We start from the raw sequence: 19,076 nt of genomic DNA, 5'->3' as shown, positions 1-19,076 counted from the left end.
TCCAGAAGGGTCTGTCCTGCTCTTGTCTTTCAGCCCAGCTCCCTTGGGGTCTCCCAGAGGCATCCTCCTGGCAGAGCCTCATTCTGCTGCAGGTGATCTCATGGGAAGGTAGCCCTTGGCACCTGTGGAAGGCCATCCATCTCCTTGACGTTGAGGCACGGTTGTCAACTTAGGGGGTGACCCCAGGTCATCCCTGCTCATGCCCTCGAAGTCTCCTCTCCAAATTTGAAATCAGGGAATGTAAATCCTCCATCTGAAACGCCCCACCTTTCGTTGCCTTTTTAGCTTGAGCATAAACATGTAACAGCACCAGCAGTTCATAAATCAACGTTCTTAAAGTTTTGATTCCCTAATTCCCTACACATTTCAACTGCCTTGGACAAATAGCGTGGTCTTGGTTTCTTCCTCTTCCCCCTGAGCAGACGGAATCTTTCTTGCTGAGCTAGTTTCTCTTTCGTGACCTCATGCTGTTTTCTCAGAGCTGATGGAAGCCCTGGGTGCTTTTCCTGGGTGTTTAACGGTCGTGTCGCCTCTAGAGGCGTCCGTGAGCGGGAGCCCAGCAGGCGAGCTGCCTCGCTCACCACTCGCTCACCAGCAGCTCTTCTTGGCTCTGGATGGTCCAGCCAAGAACTCTCACCACAGCTGGTAGCAAAGCAATTTGAATTCTTCCCATAAGTCCACATTATCACCACTGATTTTCACATAAGCACAGAGATATGTGCCCAAGACAGCTGCCAGAAAACCTGTGTTGAAATCTCTGGAACTTTCTCACCACACATTGAGTCCACAGAAGCTTTCCAGGAGCCTCTTTGCAGGCAGGGATCAAAACTCAGGACTCCATTGTCCGTGTGACAGCAGGAAGCTTCCTTCGCCTCGCTGTGCCCCAGCTTTCTCTGCTGTAGAATGAAGATAGTAATAGTGCCCACCTCACAGGGGGTCTGTGAGGATAAATGAAGTAATGAGATAGTAATAGTGCCCACCTCACAGGGGGTCTGTGAGGATAAATGAAGTAATGAGATAGTAATAGTGCCCACCTCACAGGGGGTCTGTGAGGATAAATGAAGTAATAGATATGAAGGTCTTAGGACAGAGCTTAGCACACAGTAGTTGTTCAATAAATAGTAGCTATCACTATCACCACCACCATTACAATCATCCTCATAATCACCATCACCATCTCGTCACCACCACCATCGTCGTCATCACCACCATCTCCTCCAAACTAAGGAGTTTTAAATAGTGTATCCTCAGTGCAAAGGACTGGCTCTTGCAGACCCACACCCTAGGTGGAGGTTTGGAACAGAATCCAAGTCCTTCTTATTTATTTTTTTAGAATCCAGGACGAATTAAATGGTTGACATGTCTTCGCCTGGCCCACAGCACATCACATGCTCCCCTGAGCAGGGGGTCTTTTGGCTGCAGAATTGAATGCTCAGCATTTCCCAGCCCCTCTCTGTGGGTCTGTGGGTGCCTCGTGATGGATTGGGGGAAACGGTCCATTCTGGGTCTGTGCTGGGAGATTATCCAAATGCTTCATCTTTGAAGCTCTGAACGCTTCTCCGTTTTCTGGCCATCTGCTGTTAGCAGCCTCGTGAGCCCTACTAATGAAGAAAGCACATAGAAGTTAGAGTTTCACAAAATGCGGTGGTCCCCACTACATCCACTCTTAGCCACAAGAGCTACTTGGACTTTTTTTTTGCAACTCAACTTGTGGTTCTGACACCAAATTGATAGTTTTGTTTCACGTCAGATTGGACACGTTGTGGAATCGTTAAGATGTGCCCAGTGCTTTTCAAGGGGGGCAGGAAATCACCTTTTAATTCTTATATTCAAAAATCATAGTAAGATGTTTATTTTCTTAATCTCCAAAAGCCACTGAGTTGACTGACTCGTCTTTCTAACGAATCTTTCCTGTGCACTGTTGTGAGCCACAGCTGTCACTCTGGGGCTGGGCATTCAATCGTCGTGAGATCCCTGCTGTCCCCGAGTGCTGTTCGTGTTAGGAGGGGTAGTCAGTGTAGGACATGGACGCACAAACATGACGGTTTCAGGTTGCGATAAATGTCATGGAGAAAAGAAGACTGGGTCATGGGGCTGGAGGAGCTGGCTCTTTAGATGGTGGGTGTGGAGCTGGCCCCAGCAGGGACTCCTGGGAACAGTGGAGGAGCCCTAGGGCAACCCTGTTGCTCTGCCTTACGGTCCTGGTTGGGGAGGTGGGAGTATGCTGGGGGTCTCGGGGCCCCTGCTGTGTTGGCTGAGTGATAACTCTGTCCTTGTACCCAACAGGAGAGCTCCTCGATGGCCAGAGGGGTCTGGTGCCCTCCAACTTCGTGGACTTTGTGCAGGACAATGAGTCGCGGCTGGCAAGCACGCTGGGGAACGAGCAGGATCAGAACTTCATCAACCATTCTGGCATCGGCCTGGAGGGAGAGCACATCCTGGACCTCCACTCCCCAACCCATACGGACGCGGGCATCACCGACAACAGTGCCGGGACCCTGGACGTGAACATCGACGACATCGGAGAAGACATCGTGCCTTACCCTAGAAAAATCACCCTTATCAAACAACTCGCCAAAAGTGTTATTGTGGGCTGGGAGCCCCCGGCGGTGCCGCCAGGATGGGGAACCGTGAGCAGCTACAACGTCCTGGTGGACAAGGAGACGCGCATGAACCTCACCCTGGGGAGCAGAACTAAAGCCCTCATCGAGAAGCTCAACATGGCAGCCTGCACCTACCGCATCTCTGTGCAGTGTGTCACCAGCAGGGGCAGCTCGGACGCGCTGCAGTGCACGCTGCTGGTGGGCAACGACGTGGTGGTGGCCCCCTCCCACCTGCGGGTGGACAACATCACGCAGATCTCTGCCCAGCTCTCCTGGCTGCCCACCAACAGCAACTACAGCCATGTCATCTTCCTCAATGAGGAGGAGTTCGACATCGTCAAGGCCGCCAGGTACAAGTACCAGTTCTTCAATCTCAGGCCCAACATGGCCTATAAGGTGAAGGTTCTGGCCAAACCCCACCAGATGCCGTGGCAGCTCCCGCTGGAGCAAAGGGAGAAGAAGGAGGCCTTTGTGGAGTTCTCCACGTTGCCTGCAGGTGAGCCCTGTGTCCTTCCGTGGGTCCCCCAGGGCGAGAACACCAGGTTGTCACCCTGCTCGTGGGGAAAGAAGGTGGGGCAGGCAGAAGCCAGAATCCCCATCCTGACAACATGACCCTGGAAAATCCCTTAGGTCACCCGTGAAGCACAGGACGTGTGTGCGTGCACGCGCGCAGGAGTTCTTGGAGCATGTTAGGGACCATGTTGGCAGTTTGTCTTTGAGTACTTGCATCAGCAAGAGGCTCATCCTACAAAAGACAGGAGGGAAGTGAGTCCCCCCAGGGAACATGGTTGCATCTTCTGTGTCACATGCACCCCCGGACACATACTCATTGAGTGGGATAGTGCCTGGAAGTGCCTACACGCCTCTTGGAATCATTCCTTCTTTCTCGTTCTTGTAAATAATAATAATAATTATTATTATAATAAATATATTATTATTATTATTATTTTGAGATAGAGTCTTGCTCTGTCACCCAGGCTGGAGTGCAGTGGTGCAATCTCGGTTCACTGCAACCTCCTGATTTCATGCGATTCTCCTGCCTCAGCCTCCTGAGTAGCTGGGATTATAGGCACCTGCCACCACACTTGGCTAATTTTTGTATTTTTAGTAGAGATGGGGTTTCACCATGTTGGTCAGGCTGGTCTCAAACTCCTGACCTTGTGATCTGCCCGCCTCAGCCTCTCAAAGTGTTGGGGTTACAGGCGGGCGCCACTAAGCATGCATATGATGCACACGATGCCTACATGGCTTGTATAAAAGAGACACGTTTCATCACAGAAGGTATTTTCTCCGCGATGTAAACTCCAGGGTCCTTTTCTGCTTCCTCCGCTCAAACGGGGAGTGTGATGGGCCCCCTTCCTTTCCTGGGGAGACGGTAGGGAGGTGGGGTGAGTGTGGACACCTCCTTCGTCGTCTCGCTCTCTGACTTGCCAGGCTCCCAGTGCTGCTGAGTTACTGGGCAGCGGCACCCCCACCTCCGGAAGCCTCCACTGCCCGCTCTGGTATTCGTGAAACCTTTGGTTAACTAGAACCTGACAGAGCAGTGGTGTCAGGGGTAGGTGGGACAGATGCTGCCTGAGGGGGATGGCACGTCCGAGGGGACAGACACTGCCTGAGGGGGGACGGCACGTCCAGGTAGCAGCTAACGTAGGCAGGGTCAGTTCATCTGTGTTACACGGCGACATTTTATTTCCTCCCCACCTGCCCGGAGTTGATCAAGAATATGCCGGGATAATGAGGCCACCTGCTTTTCACGGATGCCTTCTGCGATGAATTCTGATGAGTGCTGGGGGTGAAGAAAGAGAAACACCAGACACGGGCACTCCATGGGGAGTCAGGAGGTAAAGGGCACATCTCCTGGGGCCCTCAGGAAAGGCTGCCCTGGAACTGACTTTGAGATGGAGAGAGTCAGGTAGAGCAGGGGCCCTTAGCACAGAGGTGGGTCCCCAGGCTCACCCCAGTGACTGGGAACAAGGTCTCAGAGTGGGAAGTAAACTGGAGGGACATGTCTGTGTTGGAGGAAGAGGGTGTAGTTGGGACAATCACACATAGGTCAGCATTTCTCAGAATTCATGTCCAAACTGAAGATGAAGAGATGGTTCATGATGGTTCATGCCACACCCCATGTACCATCCCCCATGGTCTTGGCTACGGCCAGGGTTAGCCACGCCCGGGGACGGTGGTGCAAGGTTGGGGTTCTTCAGAGTAACACAGCTGGTGGGAGATATGGATGTGCTTATACTCACACACACCCCACATACACACAGCCCCACAGCCCCACATACACAAGTACATATACACACACCCACAGACACCCCCACAGACCCACATACACAAATACACATACACCCCCACACATGTACCCACAGACACCCCCACAGACCCACATACACAAATATACACCCACACACACCCCCACAGACAGACCCACAGACCCACAGACTTGCACACACATATACATACACATACACAAATACACTTATACATACACACCCACAAACACATATACCCATAAACACATATATACATACACATGCATCCACATACACACACCCACATACACACACACACGCCCACACATCTACACATATACATACACTTACACACATCTATACACACACCCCCAACACACACACATATACATACACACATGCACACACACATACGTACATACACACATGCACATGAACATACACATCCACACACAAACACACCCACATACACACATATATGCACACATACACACATACACCCATACATACACATTTACACACACACACGTACACACACACGCAGAAATGGATTCTCAGGTTCAATGATGGCATCAGACCTGGTCTCTTCATCTTCAGTTTTGCTCAGTTTCATGGGGCGGTAGGATGGGGAATGTGAGGTCCAGGCAGAGGGTAGAGGGAGAGAAAAGAGAGAAGGAAAGGTGAGAGGACCAGCAGTGGGCAGGGGGACGGGGGATTGCTTTCCGCCAAGATCTCTCTTCCGTTTGATCTGCCAAATGCCGGCATCTCATTGGCCCCCTCTGAGCTAATCGTGTGGCTGCCTGGCCAGGCCTGAGACCCCCGGGCAGAGGTGGCTCTGCCGGGTCACAGAGACTGAGGACAGGTAAGGAGATGGTTCCACAGACAGCTCAGGTTTGCGTTTCCCAGAAGATGGTGACTAACTGCCGAATTTAAAGGAAAAGGGCGGCTGTGCATCCTGGCACCTGAGTATACCCCGGCCCCACCCTCCCGCCTCACCACACTTTCTGATGTGCTGTCAACACTGTGTCTTCTCTTTTTCCCTGGTGACTTTACTGAATGATCTCGTTTTCAGGTGAGATGGGCGGAGCCCAGTCATGGCTCACCTGCCAGGGCCGGGCCCTCAACACCTCCGTTCCCTTCTGTCCCCTCCCAGGCCCCCCAGCACCCCCACAAGATGTCACTGTCCAGGCTGGGGCAACCCCCGCCACCATCCGGGTCTCCTGGAGACCACCCGTGCTGACGCCCTCCGGGCTGTCCAATGGCGCAAACGTTACCGGCTACGGTGTGTACGCCAAAGGGCAGAGGGTGAGTTTTCGTTGGGTCCGGCGGGGCGGGGAGCTTGTTAGGCTCTAGTGCAGCAGGGATGGGCCTGGTATTTGCTCAGTGAAGGAGGCAGGGCCTGCTCTTCCAGCCCTGATCACTGGAGGCACCGTCAGCCCCGAAGACTCCATCACTGTACTAAGCACCACCCACCCCACCCCAAGGCCCCTTCCTCATTTCCAGCATTCCCACCACCCCCTCCCCTCACTCATCCCCTTCCCTGCTCTGCTGTATATTAAAAATGCAGGGGCCAGAGAGGGGACCCCCAGTATCAGAACATTCTTGATTGATGACTGCCTCATTCATTTCAACAAACTGAGTCTTAGCAAGATGATACCCATGGCCGAAGGCACGTCCCGCCTTGAAACACTGCTGGGTTTGCACGTTAACAGGTGGCCAGGCCTTGACTCCAAGAAATGGGTATATCCCTGGTGCCTGGTGTAGGGAACCACGGACACCAGCCCCCTAGCCCGGCCTGGGGTGAAGTAGAAGCGTCTGCCCTCAGGGAGGGCTTGGAAAAGCAGCTGCTCCTCGCCGTCCCCAGCTCTACCCTGCGGGAGCAGGGGTGACTTGGAAACAGAGGCAGCGCGTCTGCCTGAGCCGCTTCCAGCTGACTCCTGTGCTCTGAGGCGGGAAGCTCCCAGCATGGGCCCTGGCCCCTGCAGAGGAACCCTCAGCCCTGCTGTCTCCCAGCAGTTGGAAGCCCACGTTGGCCTCTGCCTGAGCCCCTCTCCCCCCTCCTGCTGTGGCAGTGTTAAACCTGATACTCGCTCCCCTCTCTGGCCCCTGTGTCTACTCAGAATGGGTCCAGAGGATGGGAGATAAACGGTTGGCGTCACTGGCCTCACGGAACCCCTGCCACTGACTGGGTCCTGGTGCCTGAGGTCTGTGAACCTGTCCCTGCCCCCTCCCGGCAAGACTTCCTGGAGCTTCCCTATCTGGTGGGTGGTTGGAGTTGGAGATCGCTGGGGGCGATCCTTTGCACCGGGCATCTGGGCAGACGACTGGCCAGCTCCCCATGCAGGACCGCGGGGCTCATCTCAGGCAGCCCGCGAGCCCGCTCTGCTTGTCCACAGGTGGCTGAAGTCATCTTCCCCACGGCAGACAGCACGGCTGTGGAGCTCGTGCGGCTGCGGAGCCTGGAGGCCAAGGGCGTGACCGTGCGGACCCTCTCCGCCCAGGGCGAGTCCGTGGACTCTGCAGTTGCTGCCGTTCCCCCCGAGCTCCTGGTGCCTCCTACCCCCCACCCGAGACCTGCACCCCAATCAAAGCCATTAGCAAGTTCTGGAGTCCCCGATACCAAAGACGAGCGCCTGGGTCCCCACGCCAGGATGGACGAGGCCTGGGAGCAGAGCCGTGCACCTGGCCCTGTGCATGGGCACATGCTGGAGCCGCCCGCAGGCCCCGGAAGGCGGTCGCCCTCACCCAGCCGTATCCTGCCGCAGCCGCAGGGCACCCCAGTGTCCACCACCGTCGCCAAGGCCATGGCCCGGGAGGCAGCGCAGAGGGTGGCCGAGAGCAGCAGGGTAAGGCTGAGGCGCCCACCTCAGTGACTCCTCAGTCCCCGAGCTCCATGGGACGGGGCCCTGTCATCTCCCCAGCCCACGGAGGGGGACCGCATCCCAGCTTGCAGGGAGGGGGGCCACGCTCAGCCCATAGCTTTGCTGGTGGACTCTGTCATGTGCCTGATCCTGATTGAGTTAAATGGTGTTTTTTATTTATGAATATGTAGCCACATAACTAAGGAAATGCCAGGCGCTTGCCTGGCTTAGAAAGCAGGCTCAGAAAAATCCAGACAAGGGTCTTGGTGTGCGACAAGGGATCTGAGAGTTGTCCGGAGGAAGTTGGCCGGGACCCAGTTTCCCGAACCGGGCTCTTCCTGGTTTTGCTGGCTGCAGAGTCCTAGGTTCTGTGTGTGTGTGCCTGTAAATATGTACACACACATGCACACGTGTCTATACATGTATGGACATGCACCCACAGATACACGTATCTGTATGCGTCCTCACATACACATCTGTACCTGTGTGTAGAAACACACATGGGCATACAGGTCCCTGCGCACATATTTGCATGCCTGCTAACTGAACTTTTCTGGGTCCAGGAGAGAGCATTTGGATTGTGGTAGGGCCATGTTCCAGATGACACGTGCAATGGGACATGAATTTTTGAGAAACTGCCTGCAGAGTAATGCCTCCTGTGCAGGGCTGGGGGAGGAGATGTGGGGCTGGGAGCCAGACCGGGTGCCCGCACCCCCACCCTGCAGGGCTGGGGGAGGAGATGTGGGGCTGGGAGCCAGACCGGGTGTCCGCACCCCCACCCAGAACCCAGTCTTGTCTCTCCTGCTGTGTTGAGCCCATTTCCACCTGAGGCGGCAGCACAGCCCTGGTCAGGGCCCTCAGCCCTGCTGGGTCCGCCTGTGGGATCTCACCGGGACCCTACACCATCCTCCTGTGAGCGTTCCTCTGGGCTGGGGGCCAGGCCAGGGAAACTGAGGCGGGGCACGCACCCTGAGAGGTCAGTGCTGAGCAGCTCAGGTGTGTCTAGGAGGACAGAGAGGATGACGGTGACACTGTCTAGGAGGACAGAGAGGATGACGGTGACACTGATGAGCCACCTTCTCCTGAGTGGGCCTGCCCTGGCAGCATCTCAGCACGTCTTGAAAAACTGGAAATCTTCTGTGAAATTTCCTAATTCTTTCAACATTGGCCACTAATAAAAATACTAAACATGAATTTGTGGCCTTTGTGTAAAGGAAACCCTTCAGAATATGTGAATTCGCCATGGCTCTGATTGGCTGACAGGCAGGAGCCCAGGCCCCGGGCTTGGGAGGTGGTTCTTCTGGGGAGGCCGTGGGCAGGACAGGGTAGCAGCTGCCCTGTGGGATGCGGCTCCACTCCTGCTCCAGGTCCCCGAGAAGGCTGTGAAGGCAGGGAAGCCTGGGAAGCCTGGGGCCGGAGAGGAAGCAAATCCTTCCAAGTCCTGTGTTTCAGACAAATGTGAATTGGTCAAAGTATTTTAAAAAAGCTGGGCAGAGGGGACCAATGGAGGGAATGAGGTGTCATCTCTCTATCCAAATATTACCTCAAAGGTTAAAAAGAGGCCGGATGCGGTGGCTCATGCCTGTAATCCCAGTAGTCTGGGAGGCCGAGGCGGGCGGATCACCTGAGCTCAGGAGTTTGAGACCAGCCTGACCAACATAGTGAAACCCCATCTCTACTAAAAATACAAAAATTAGGCAGGCGTGGTGGTGGGCACCTGTAGTCCCAGCTACTTGGGAGGCTGAGGCAGGAGAATTGCTTGAACCTGGGAGTCAGTGAGCTATGATCATGCCACTGCACTCTAGCCTGGGTGACAGAGTGAGACTCTGTCTTAAAAAAAAAAAAAAAAAAAAAAAAAGATTCTGGTGGGTCTGGGGCAGCGAGAGGGTGGCAGAGCTGGGCCCAGAGCACTGCGTGGGGGGCGCCTGGCCAGGCTCTGAGGGGCGGAAGGTTTGGCGAGTGCAGGTGGGGCTGAGTGTGGCTGAAGGTGGCCCTGCCTCACCCGTGTGCCTCCTTTCTCTTTCCAAGTTAGAGAAAAGGAGCGTCTTCCTAGAGAGAAGCAGCGCAGGGCAGTATGCCGCCTCGGATGAGGAGGACGCCTACGACTCCCCAGACTTCAAGAGGAGGGGCACCTCAGTGGATGACTTCCTGAAAGGCTCTGAACTCGGCAAGCAGGTGAATGCGGGCCAGACCCCACACCGTCCTCTTGGTCGGCATGGGCTCGGAGCAGGCCCCGTGGAGATCAACAGACGTGGGCACTTTTCCCCGCTACCCTTGGGTCCCTGAGAGAGATGGAGATGCCCAGCTGGGGTCCCAAGTCATGCTAGATTTCTTAAGTTTAGGTTTAATGATGCCTGTCACATACCCTCATTGCGGATAATTGAAAAAGTTGAGGTGCAGGGCTTCCACCCGCCCCCACTGTGCCATCCTGGTATTTGGTCATGGGGGTGGTTTTGCAGGTCCTGGTAGGGTTAGGCTCAGTTCAGGCAGAACCTGCCATTCGCTCATTCACCTCCGTTGATCGGGCAGATGTTTGTTGGACATCTGTGTGCGAGGGAGGCATCATGGGAAACAAAATAACATGGCCAGTGTTCGTCCTTCGGAACAGCAAAACGTCAGAGCTGGTCTCACAAGGAAGACATTCAGCCAGTGTGGGGTTTCTGTCTGATTTCCGATCATGCATATTCTAATGGAAATGCCCTCGGCTGCCGTAAAGAACAAAACTTGGACAACAGGAGCAACTGGAAATAACCGAGGGCCTGGGGAATGTTCCATCTTGGGAGCTCAAAGACGCTGCAGATATCAGATCACACAGTATCCTCTGTACCCACTCCCACAGCAAAACAGCCCCATACCCAGAGAGGGGGACTGGCATCTCTCAGACCTGGGTTTATGTCCCGGCTGGTTACAGACCACAAGTGGGCAAGTCCCCTGACTCCTCCAGCCATGATGGTCTTCATCTGGAAGATCCAAATCATTCAGAAACGGAATGTCCAACTAATCACGGCTAAGACGACAAAGGCATTTAATTAGCCCACATCACAGGAAGTCTGCAGTAGAGGCTGCGAGGTGGATTTGGCTCTCAGTGTGTCAGGGGTCTGGGTTCTGTCTCTTCCATTCTCTCGGCCTTTCTCTCATGGTTACAAAGTGGCTGCCATAGCTCCAATAATCGCACCCTCCTATGAGAGAACCCCAAGAAGGAAAAAAGGGATGAATGGAAGCCAGACTTCCTTCTAGTCAGACTTCCCATGATATCTCGCTGAGCAGACTGAGGTCACATGGCCACTACCCAGGCAGGAACTGGATTCCAATGAATGGCTTATCAGTGATGTGTCATCCAAAAGCCCACCAGCGTGGCTCAGTGGTAGAAAAGAGAGCTTTATTGGTGACATCAGTTTGCAGACCAGGAAGAGAGAGGCTCTGGTGCGTGCTGGGGTGCTGTCTCTGAAGAGGGAAGGGCAGGGTGGTTTTCATGCCTCACAGGGTCCACATTACACAGAACCATATGCATTCAGGTTGGGGAAAAGCTAGCTGTCCATCCGTCCGAGAGGAGTCACACACACATGCAGTGAGTGGACATATCTGTAGCATCCTCCGTGTGCGCTGCACCTGAGGCGGGGTTTTAGTGTCAGAATGAGGTGGAATTGGCTCTTCCCACCAAAAGGTGAACCCCAGGACTCAACGCCTAAGCTAAAATGGGCCTAAGCCTCTTTAAGCTGAAACTGGCTTCATGTCTGCAGTTGCTTGTCAGAAAAGAGTGTGTGTAAGGCCGGTCCTCTGCCCAGCTGGAGTTGCGTGGTCTGGGTTGTAAATGAGAGTTAGGAGGAGTCCCACAGTTCCTGTTGGGGAGTTTAGCAAGAGTGTGGGTTTTCTTGAAGCATAGGAATTTAGAGAACAGCCATGCCAGCCAGGCCTTGACCCCTCGGCCCCCGGTATCTTTTATTTCCCTAACCTTAGGGGCCATCTCAGTAGAGAAAGGTATCTGTTTTGGTCGCTTGGGTCACAGATGATTCATTCTCTTGGTGCTGGGCCCTGGGTGAGTTCTGGAGATAGGATTTCTGTTGACTGTTGTACTGGTCTGCTGGGGCTGGCATCACAGAATACCACGGATCAGGTGGCTCAAACAACACAAGTCTGCTTCTCACAGTGCTGGGGGCTGGAAGTCCAGGACCGAGGCACCAGCAGGGCTGGTTTCCCCTGAGGCCTCCCTGAGGCCTGCAGATGGTGCCTTCTCCCTGAGTCCTCACATGGCCTTTTCTGTGTACATCCCTGGTATCTTGTCCTGTTTTTGTAAGGAAAACAGTCCTATTGGATTAGGGCCCTACCATCATGATGTCATATAATCTTAATCACCTTTTTAAAGAGCCTGTCTCCAAATAAAGTCACATCAGTGGTTAAGGTTTCAACTTCTGAATAGGGCGGGGTCGGGAAATACAACTTAGTCCATAGCAAATGTGGAGCCAGCAACACCTGCCACGATAGCACAGGTTTATGAGGCTTTCCGTGTGTTGCATGACACGCAAAATGCAACTGGCATGTAGTAAGTTCTCAGTAAATGTGAGCTCTTATTTTGTGTATACAGGGAAACTGAGGCCCACAGAATTGAGAATTTTTGTCCATGATTACACAGATGGGCTTCTAACAGAGCTGGAATTAGATTGAACCGAGGCTGCAGAAGACCTGTTTCCATGCCTTTCCTGATGTGCCCTGTTTTCCGCCTACCCAGGAGTGAATCATTACCTTCCCTGCAATCTGCTCAGGTTTTGAACCCAGACGAAAGGCTGGAGCACTTGTTCTCTGGGTGTGGGACCCACATCCCTACTGGTTTTTGAGATTGGCATTCAGCATGGTCTTATGGCAGCCACAGCCCCAGGTGGCCACAGAGCCCTTGACATGTGGTCACCTGGGGCTGAGTGTGACTGAAGCCCTGAATTTTTACTTCTATAAAATTAGTTATAGATTAGTTTACATTCTAATTGGTTTACACGTAAACAGCCACATGTGGCTGGTGGCCACCACTGCTGACGCCCAGCTCCGGATGACCACACCTGCTACAAGAGATGACTTTTCTAGAGAAGAGTAGAAATACAGCAGCAGAAACACAGCTCTGCACTTTCAAGGGCCTTCCAGGCCTTCTGATGAGCCTGCAGAGGAAGTCTATCTGGCTAAGCATGCTATTAACGTTGTCGTGCTTGTTTCCTTTTTTAACAGAGCAAACAGGTCTGTTTCTATTAAAATTTCAAAAGCATTAATATTTAGCAGCATTGTTTTATGCTGTATTCATTTAGATGACAAGTGATACTTGTTTTCCATTTACAGTTGAGATATTTTCTGTAAAAGTAACATTAAATATTGATTCAATTCAAAGAATACATTCATTAATCATACGGATGACATCTGGCTAGGTGACGCATCATGATGGTGGCAGGGAGTGACTGAAGTTGAGCTGGTGCACAGACCGCTGGTTTTACAACCCGGGAGGCATTTCCTGACCACCCGCCTCCCCACGCTGCCCGCCCCGTCACACGTACCCTTACCCCCGGCGTTATCCCATCTGCCCCAAGACACTGACGTTCTAGCAGGCGGAAGCCTCCACTTTTAGTTGACTATTATAGTATCTCTAGCATTTCACACATAGTAGGTGCCCAATGAATGTTTGTCGAATGAACGAATGAAAGAAGTGAGGCTGAGGGTAGCCGAGACATTTGCTCTGAAAAAATCACCTCCATTCTCCCAATATTACAAATACATTTCCATTCAGTCCACCGTGAGAAATGCTCACTATACCAATAAATAATATCTTTATCTATTTTTAAAAGTGTTTCATTGACAAAGACTGTCTGTGTTCCAGGTGTACGTCTTGATGACTGGATGTGGGTACCCACTGTGTAAAGACTGTCACGCACGGCTGAGTGTGGTGGCTCAAGCCTGTATTCCCAGCACTTTGGGAGGCCAAGGCAGGTGGATCACTTGAGGTCAGGAGTTTGAGACCAGCCTGGCCAACATGGTGAAACCCCGTCTCCACTAAAAATATAAAAATTAGCTGGGCGTGGTGGCAGGTGCCTGTAATCCCAGCTACTTAGGAGGCTGAGGCACGAGAATTGCTTGAACCTGGGAGGTGGAGGTTGCAGTGAGATGAGATCGTGACACTGTACTCCAGTCTGGGCAACAGGGTGAGACTCGGTCTCAAAAAAAAAAAAAAAATCTGTCCCAGTCAGGTGAATTAATACATCTGTCATTGCCCATGCTGTGAACACGAGGCCCCCAGAACCTGCTCTGTGTGTAACTGAAAGTCTGTACCCTTATTAAATCTAAGGAAAGAGGCTTTTAAGAGGAATTTGTGATTTTTAGTTTGGCGAGAGAAAAGGTGGTTTGCCAAGTGACAAGACTGAAGTTTGCTATAGTGATGATCAAAATCCTGTCTTGTGGAGGCTTTACCTCAGCTTCTCTATAAGTGAAATTTATAGCCCCAGGCCTGCTGGATGCGGGGCTCAGCACCTCCCCTATCCCCAGGGAGGGCCATCTGCCTGCCAGCATTCTCCACTGAGGACTGGAGGTAAAGCCGCGCGTCCCCCTAGGAGAAGGCACCCGCCAGGTGGAGTTTCTAAGGCCATGTTCTCTGTCAGCAGAGGCAAAGGCAGACCTGGACCCTGGTCTCAGCCCTGTTGTTTACTTGCTGAGTGCCTTCGGCCAGTCACTAGACATCTCCCTGAAATGCTGGCGACCTTTGCTTAGAACACTATTCCAAGAATGGAGAGATGGCTGACCTCAAGCATCTGGTGAACGCCAGACACCTCCTTCCATCTCAGGAGTTGACCCCTAGCTCGCTGCTGGGGTTGAACAAAGTGAGACTGTTCTGTGGTGCAGGAAGTCCCTTGCCAGGGGCCTTGGGAGGGCCTCGTTAGATACAGCCTCACCTTTTTCATCCCTTTAAACCCAGTTCGCTTTCATGCCTTCCACTTGGAGCCTGGTTGGAAGCGTTAGGCCTGGTGCAGCTGAGAGGCTGGTTACAGACTGCCCAGCCGAGGCCCTTCCCATCCTCCCTCCCGCGGGCTCGGGGCCAGAAACCTTCCATCTGCAGTGCCATGCAGCCTCCCTCAGCAGGCCAGGAACTGACCGTGATGCCCACGCATCCACATCTTCATCTAGGCTAGCCACTGAAGCCAGATTCTTTTAAGATAAATACGGCACAGAATGCTATTGAATACTTTTGTCTTGCCACACTCCCGCAAAATAAACTGTTCCCAATCGACACCATGTAGCAAAAACACAGTATCTTTATGGATGTATTGCATTCATAAATCTGAGCGCATGAGAGCGTGTAGTGTGAGTTGTCGAAGGTTTGCTTTGAATACCGTTACCATGAGATGGGGTGCCTTCTCTGTGAGTGGAATCCGGCAGCTGCTGCTGGCACCATCACTGCGAGATTCCACCCGGGCTGTCGCCGTCTCCAAGCTGGCATGTTACCAGGTAGCCTCTTCATTTAAAGACACTTTTTTTGTTGAAGCCTTTACACTGTCCGCAGCCTCCGCCCAGTGCCCCTACTATCTGCACAATCTTCATCTCATGCTGAGGCCGAGCTGGGCCTGGAGTCTGGGCGGCGCGGCGGCTCCACCTCCTGCCAGGCCAGGCTGTCTGCCAGCGTCTGCGCATGTGTGTTAGACAATGTGGCATGTTTTAAAAACCGAAGTGCCTTTTTATGGTGCATATACACCCCACCTTACCACTATCCCCCCGCCCCTCTGACACAGTGCTGGATCCGGTGTACACCTGGTGTGCACTGATCCTCACTGTCACCAGAGTTTGCAGCCTTTGTCCAGCCAATAAGTTGGAGAAGCTGAGGGTGCCCAGAAATGGACATTCTGCCCACGTATTTTGTAAGCCCCAGTGGGTTTTCTGTCTTGTCCAGAGCTCAGGTGTTTCTGTACCTGTTGGAGCTGAGAGACCTGTGCTGATCCTCTCTCTGCCACTTCAACAGAGAGGGTGGGTATATCCTCTCCCAGCCTCACTTTCCAGAACGAGTAACACACCCTGTGCCCATCTCTAGGCCTGTGAACCCTGAGAGTCAGCAAAGCAGGGAAAGGGTTGGCAAGCTCAATCTGGCCTCCTCTAGGATGCGGAAGGAGCCATCCACTCAGTAGCCCCTTTTCTTGGCCCCCAGCCGCACTGTTGCCATGGAGACGAGTACCACACGGAGAGCAGCCGGGGGTCTGACCTCTCAGACATCATGGAGGAGGACGAGGAGGAGCTGTATTCTGAAATGCAGCTGGAAGATGGGGGAAGGAGGCGTCCCAGCGGCACGTCCCACAATGCCCTCAAGGTGAGTGACCGGGGAAGGGGGACCCTGCACTCCGTCCCCAGAGTAGCTCCATCCATGTCCCTTTGCTGGGGCTGGTGAGGCAGGCTCCAGAGGGGCCTTGCCCAACAACCAGTAGCCCTCGGATTTGGATTCGCTTCTTTCTCACTATTGAATCTGCATTCGGGAATTACCTACACTCCGGTCTTGCTCTTGGCCAAAAGGTCTGGGTAAGGGAGTTTAGAAGAATCCATTTGACACCCTCCAGGGGGCACCCAGCTCTGTGCCAGGAACAGGAGTGGGGGGAATAGAACAAAGAAGACCCGCCTCTGCAGCCTTAAGTCTCACCTTGAGAGAATCGGCAGCCGAGAGAGCGTGAATCAGCCTCTAAATCTAAGGCAGAGGTCGGGACGCTGTGTCAGCAGGGAGCTCCTTAAAGGAGGGCACTATGGTAGCCCTGCCTGGCGGTGGGCAGGAGTCAAGCACAGTGAGGTTGGAGGAGATGGGTGTGGAGGGAGGGCTGTCCCGCATCTGATCACCCCGGCCTCGCAGATAGGCTGGAGGCTCCATGCACCTACTCAGACCACCTCCCGCTAGACCCTCTCCCTTCTGCTCCGGCAGAGGCCATCAGCAAGGGGTCGACGGGAGATTACCTGCAGGAATATTGAGCTTGAGGCACCCTAGAGCCAAGGAGGGTGGGTTTCCCATCCACGTGGCTTCCCCTTGGTCCTGGCCTTGGGGAGATGTTTGCCACTGCTGCTGCAGCCGCTGGCCAGTGTCTGACTCCCGCGTTCCTGTGCTCTGCAGGGCGGTGCGGGATGACCAGCTCTATACACCAGGCCCTGTGCTAGGCCGAGGGGTGCCCTCTGCAGGTCCCAACCTAATGGGGAGACAGACAAAGAGCAAGCCATTGGTAGGAGCTTTGTGGGTTTTCCAAACGAAAAAGGCCTTGGAGAGGAAAATTCCCCGGGACGAAGCCTCCCAGCACTGCTTTCTCCAGGAACACAGGGCGTGCATTTTGAATGGTGGACAGAAGGCTCATCCAAATCTGGCCTGCCGACTCGGTGCCTACTTGCATAGACAAGACTGACTTATGTTCTCCTGGCAAAGGCCCCTGGCAGGGCCTCGGGGATGTCCTGTCACCAAAGAACATGCCAGATCCCTATGCAAACAAACCCTGCATGGTGCAGCACGTGCTATCCCCGGCAGCTCCTCCGTCCCCGCTCCCAGGTGACACCATGCAGCAGGCTCACACTGGCCTTTGCGGAGTGGTCCAGTCTGACCCCAGGACCCCTCTGTGTACCCCAGAGCCAGGAGCTCCGAAAAAGTGCCCATGAGTCGGGCCGGGTGAGGCGGGCAGCTGGTCTTCCCATGCCCCGATGCCTCTCCTTCTGATGGAGGAAAAGCCTGGGATGGGGCTTCATGGGAATTACTCAGTAGAGAAATAATGCCACCTTCTCTCCTCAGAAGGTGGCCCAGGGTCAAGCAAGTTCATCATAAAGTTCCTGGGCTGAGCCCCACCCCCTCCACCTCTTAGCAACGGGGATCACCGGGGCAGGGGCTTGGCCAGGATGGGGCAGCCTCCATCTCCCATTCACAGAGTGTTGTCAGTTTTTAGAAATCATGTAGGAGGCTGGGCTCAGTGGCTCATGCCTGTAATCCCAGCACTTTGGGAGGCTGAGGTGGGCAGATCATGAGGTCAAGAGATCGAGATCATCCTGGTCAACACGGTGAAACCCCGTCTCTACTAAAAATACAAAAATTAGCTGGGCGTGGTAGTGCGGACCTGTAATCCCAGCTACTCAAGAGGCTGAGGCAGGAGAATCACTTGAACCCGGGAGGCAGAGGTTGCAGTGAGCCGAGATTGCGCCATTGCACTCCAGCCTGGGCAACAGAGCGAGACTCCGTCTCAAAAAAAAAAAAAAAAAGAAATTGCGTAGGCAGGTCTGGATTTCTGGATTCTCTTTAGAAATTACAAGATGTGGTACAGAGATCTGGCCACTCAGCATGCACGTTCCCACGTGGCAGTGAGGAGCTGTGCCAGAGCTGGGTCCCTGATGGGCACGGCAGGTGTTCGGCCCCCACTGGCCTAGTTCACTCATCCCGCCTGTCTTGGAAAGTGCCCGGGGTTGCCATGCCTTTACTCTAAAGATGGTTTGTTTTTGATGTCCTTATTCGCTCCAATGTTAGCTCATGTGCCCCCGAATCTGCAGAAAGTGAAGGGAGAGAGCTGTCAGCTGCAGAGTGTGTACCCCGATGCCTCCTCCCCTGGCTTGTGGCCAAGTCCCAGGACCATGGCAGACCCCGTGTTAGGCAAATCCCACATGGTCCCTGAGATCAAGGGGCCCACAGCCAGAGGGGGGACAGACAAGTCGCCCTGTTCTGTGCCCATGTGGCTCATCTCTACTGAGCATCCCCAGGGCTGATGGCTGGGACCCAGGGGCATGCTTTACCTGGGTGGTCAGCCAAGCCCCCTCGAAGGAGAGACCAGTCAGGAGTCCTTCGTGCTCTTCAGGTAGAGGGTGAGTTGAGGGCTGTTCCCAGCAGAGAGTGGTGACATGCAGACGGGCAGTATAAGAGCCATGGACACTGGTTAAGCAGCTCCTAGTGTGGCCAGCCCCGTGCCACCCACTAGAGACCATGATGGCTCAGGTACGGCTCTCAGGGATCCCAGAATGCAGGACGCAGAGGAGACAGGCGGATTCCAGTCCTCTGCTGACACAGACTCTGCACGACGGTGTGCAGGCACTGTTGGTGGGGCCGGGGACGGCGTGGTTTCACGCAGCTTGTATCTTAGCAGGGAGAAGGGTGACACATCGGCCTAACTAGAAAGTCCTGCGGAGGGTGCCCAGCACTGGAAGGGAAGCGGGCCCAGTGGATGGACAGGGGCAGGTCAGGCTCCCCGTCTGGTGAACTGTCTCCAGTCACGGTCAGCCTCCAGTGGCAGCTGCCCTCAGGGTTTCTGAGGACGTAGCCCCCGGGCAGCCTCCCCTGGCACCGTGGCCACACCCACCCTCCACAGCAGCGGTCCCGCGGGCACTGTGGGGCCTGATGTGCTGCCGGA

General features: G+C 54.0%; 1 protein-coding gene across 13 annotated transcripts in view; it reads left to right on the top strand.

Annotated features, from left to right (window-relative positions):
• The window catches only part of RIMBP2 (RIMS binding protein 2), a 352,529-nt gene that overhangs the window by 270,200 nt on the left and 63,253 nt on the right, over positions 1 to 19,076 (top strand). For all 13 annotated transcript variants that reach the window (XM_073021230.1, XM_037987203.2, XM_037987193.2 and 10 more), the window contains 5 exons: positions 2,287 to 3,099; positions 6,009 to 6,160; positions 7,252 to 7,701; positions 9,745 to 9,891; positions 15,878 to 16,036. In XM_073021230.1, the coding sequence (XP_072877331.1) occupies positions 2,287 to 3,099; positions 6,009 to 6,160; positions 7,252 to 7,701; positions 9,745 to 9,891; positions 15,878 to 16,036 (1,721 nt within the window). The remainder of the gene's footprint in view (positions 1 to 2,286; positions 3,100 to 6,008; positions 6,161 to 7,251; positions 7,702 to 9,744; positions 9,892 to 15,877; positions 16,037 to 19,076) is intronic.

This window comes from Chlorocebus sabaeus, chromosome 11 (assembly GCF_047675955.1).
Source record: "Chlorocebus sabaeus isolate Y175 chromosome 11, mChlSab1.0.hap1, whole genome shotgun sequence".
NCBI lineage: Eukaryota > Metazoa > Chordata > Mammalia > Primates > Cercopithecidae > Chlorocebus > Chlorocebus sabaeus.
The sequence above is the reverse complement of the archived record's forward strand: the minus strand, read 5'-3'. Positions and strand labels throughout refer to the sequence as shown.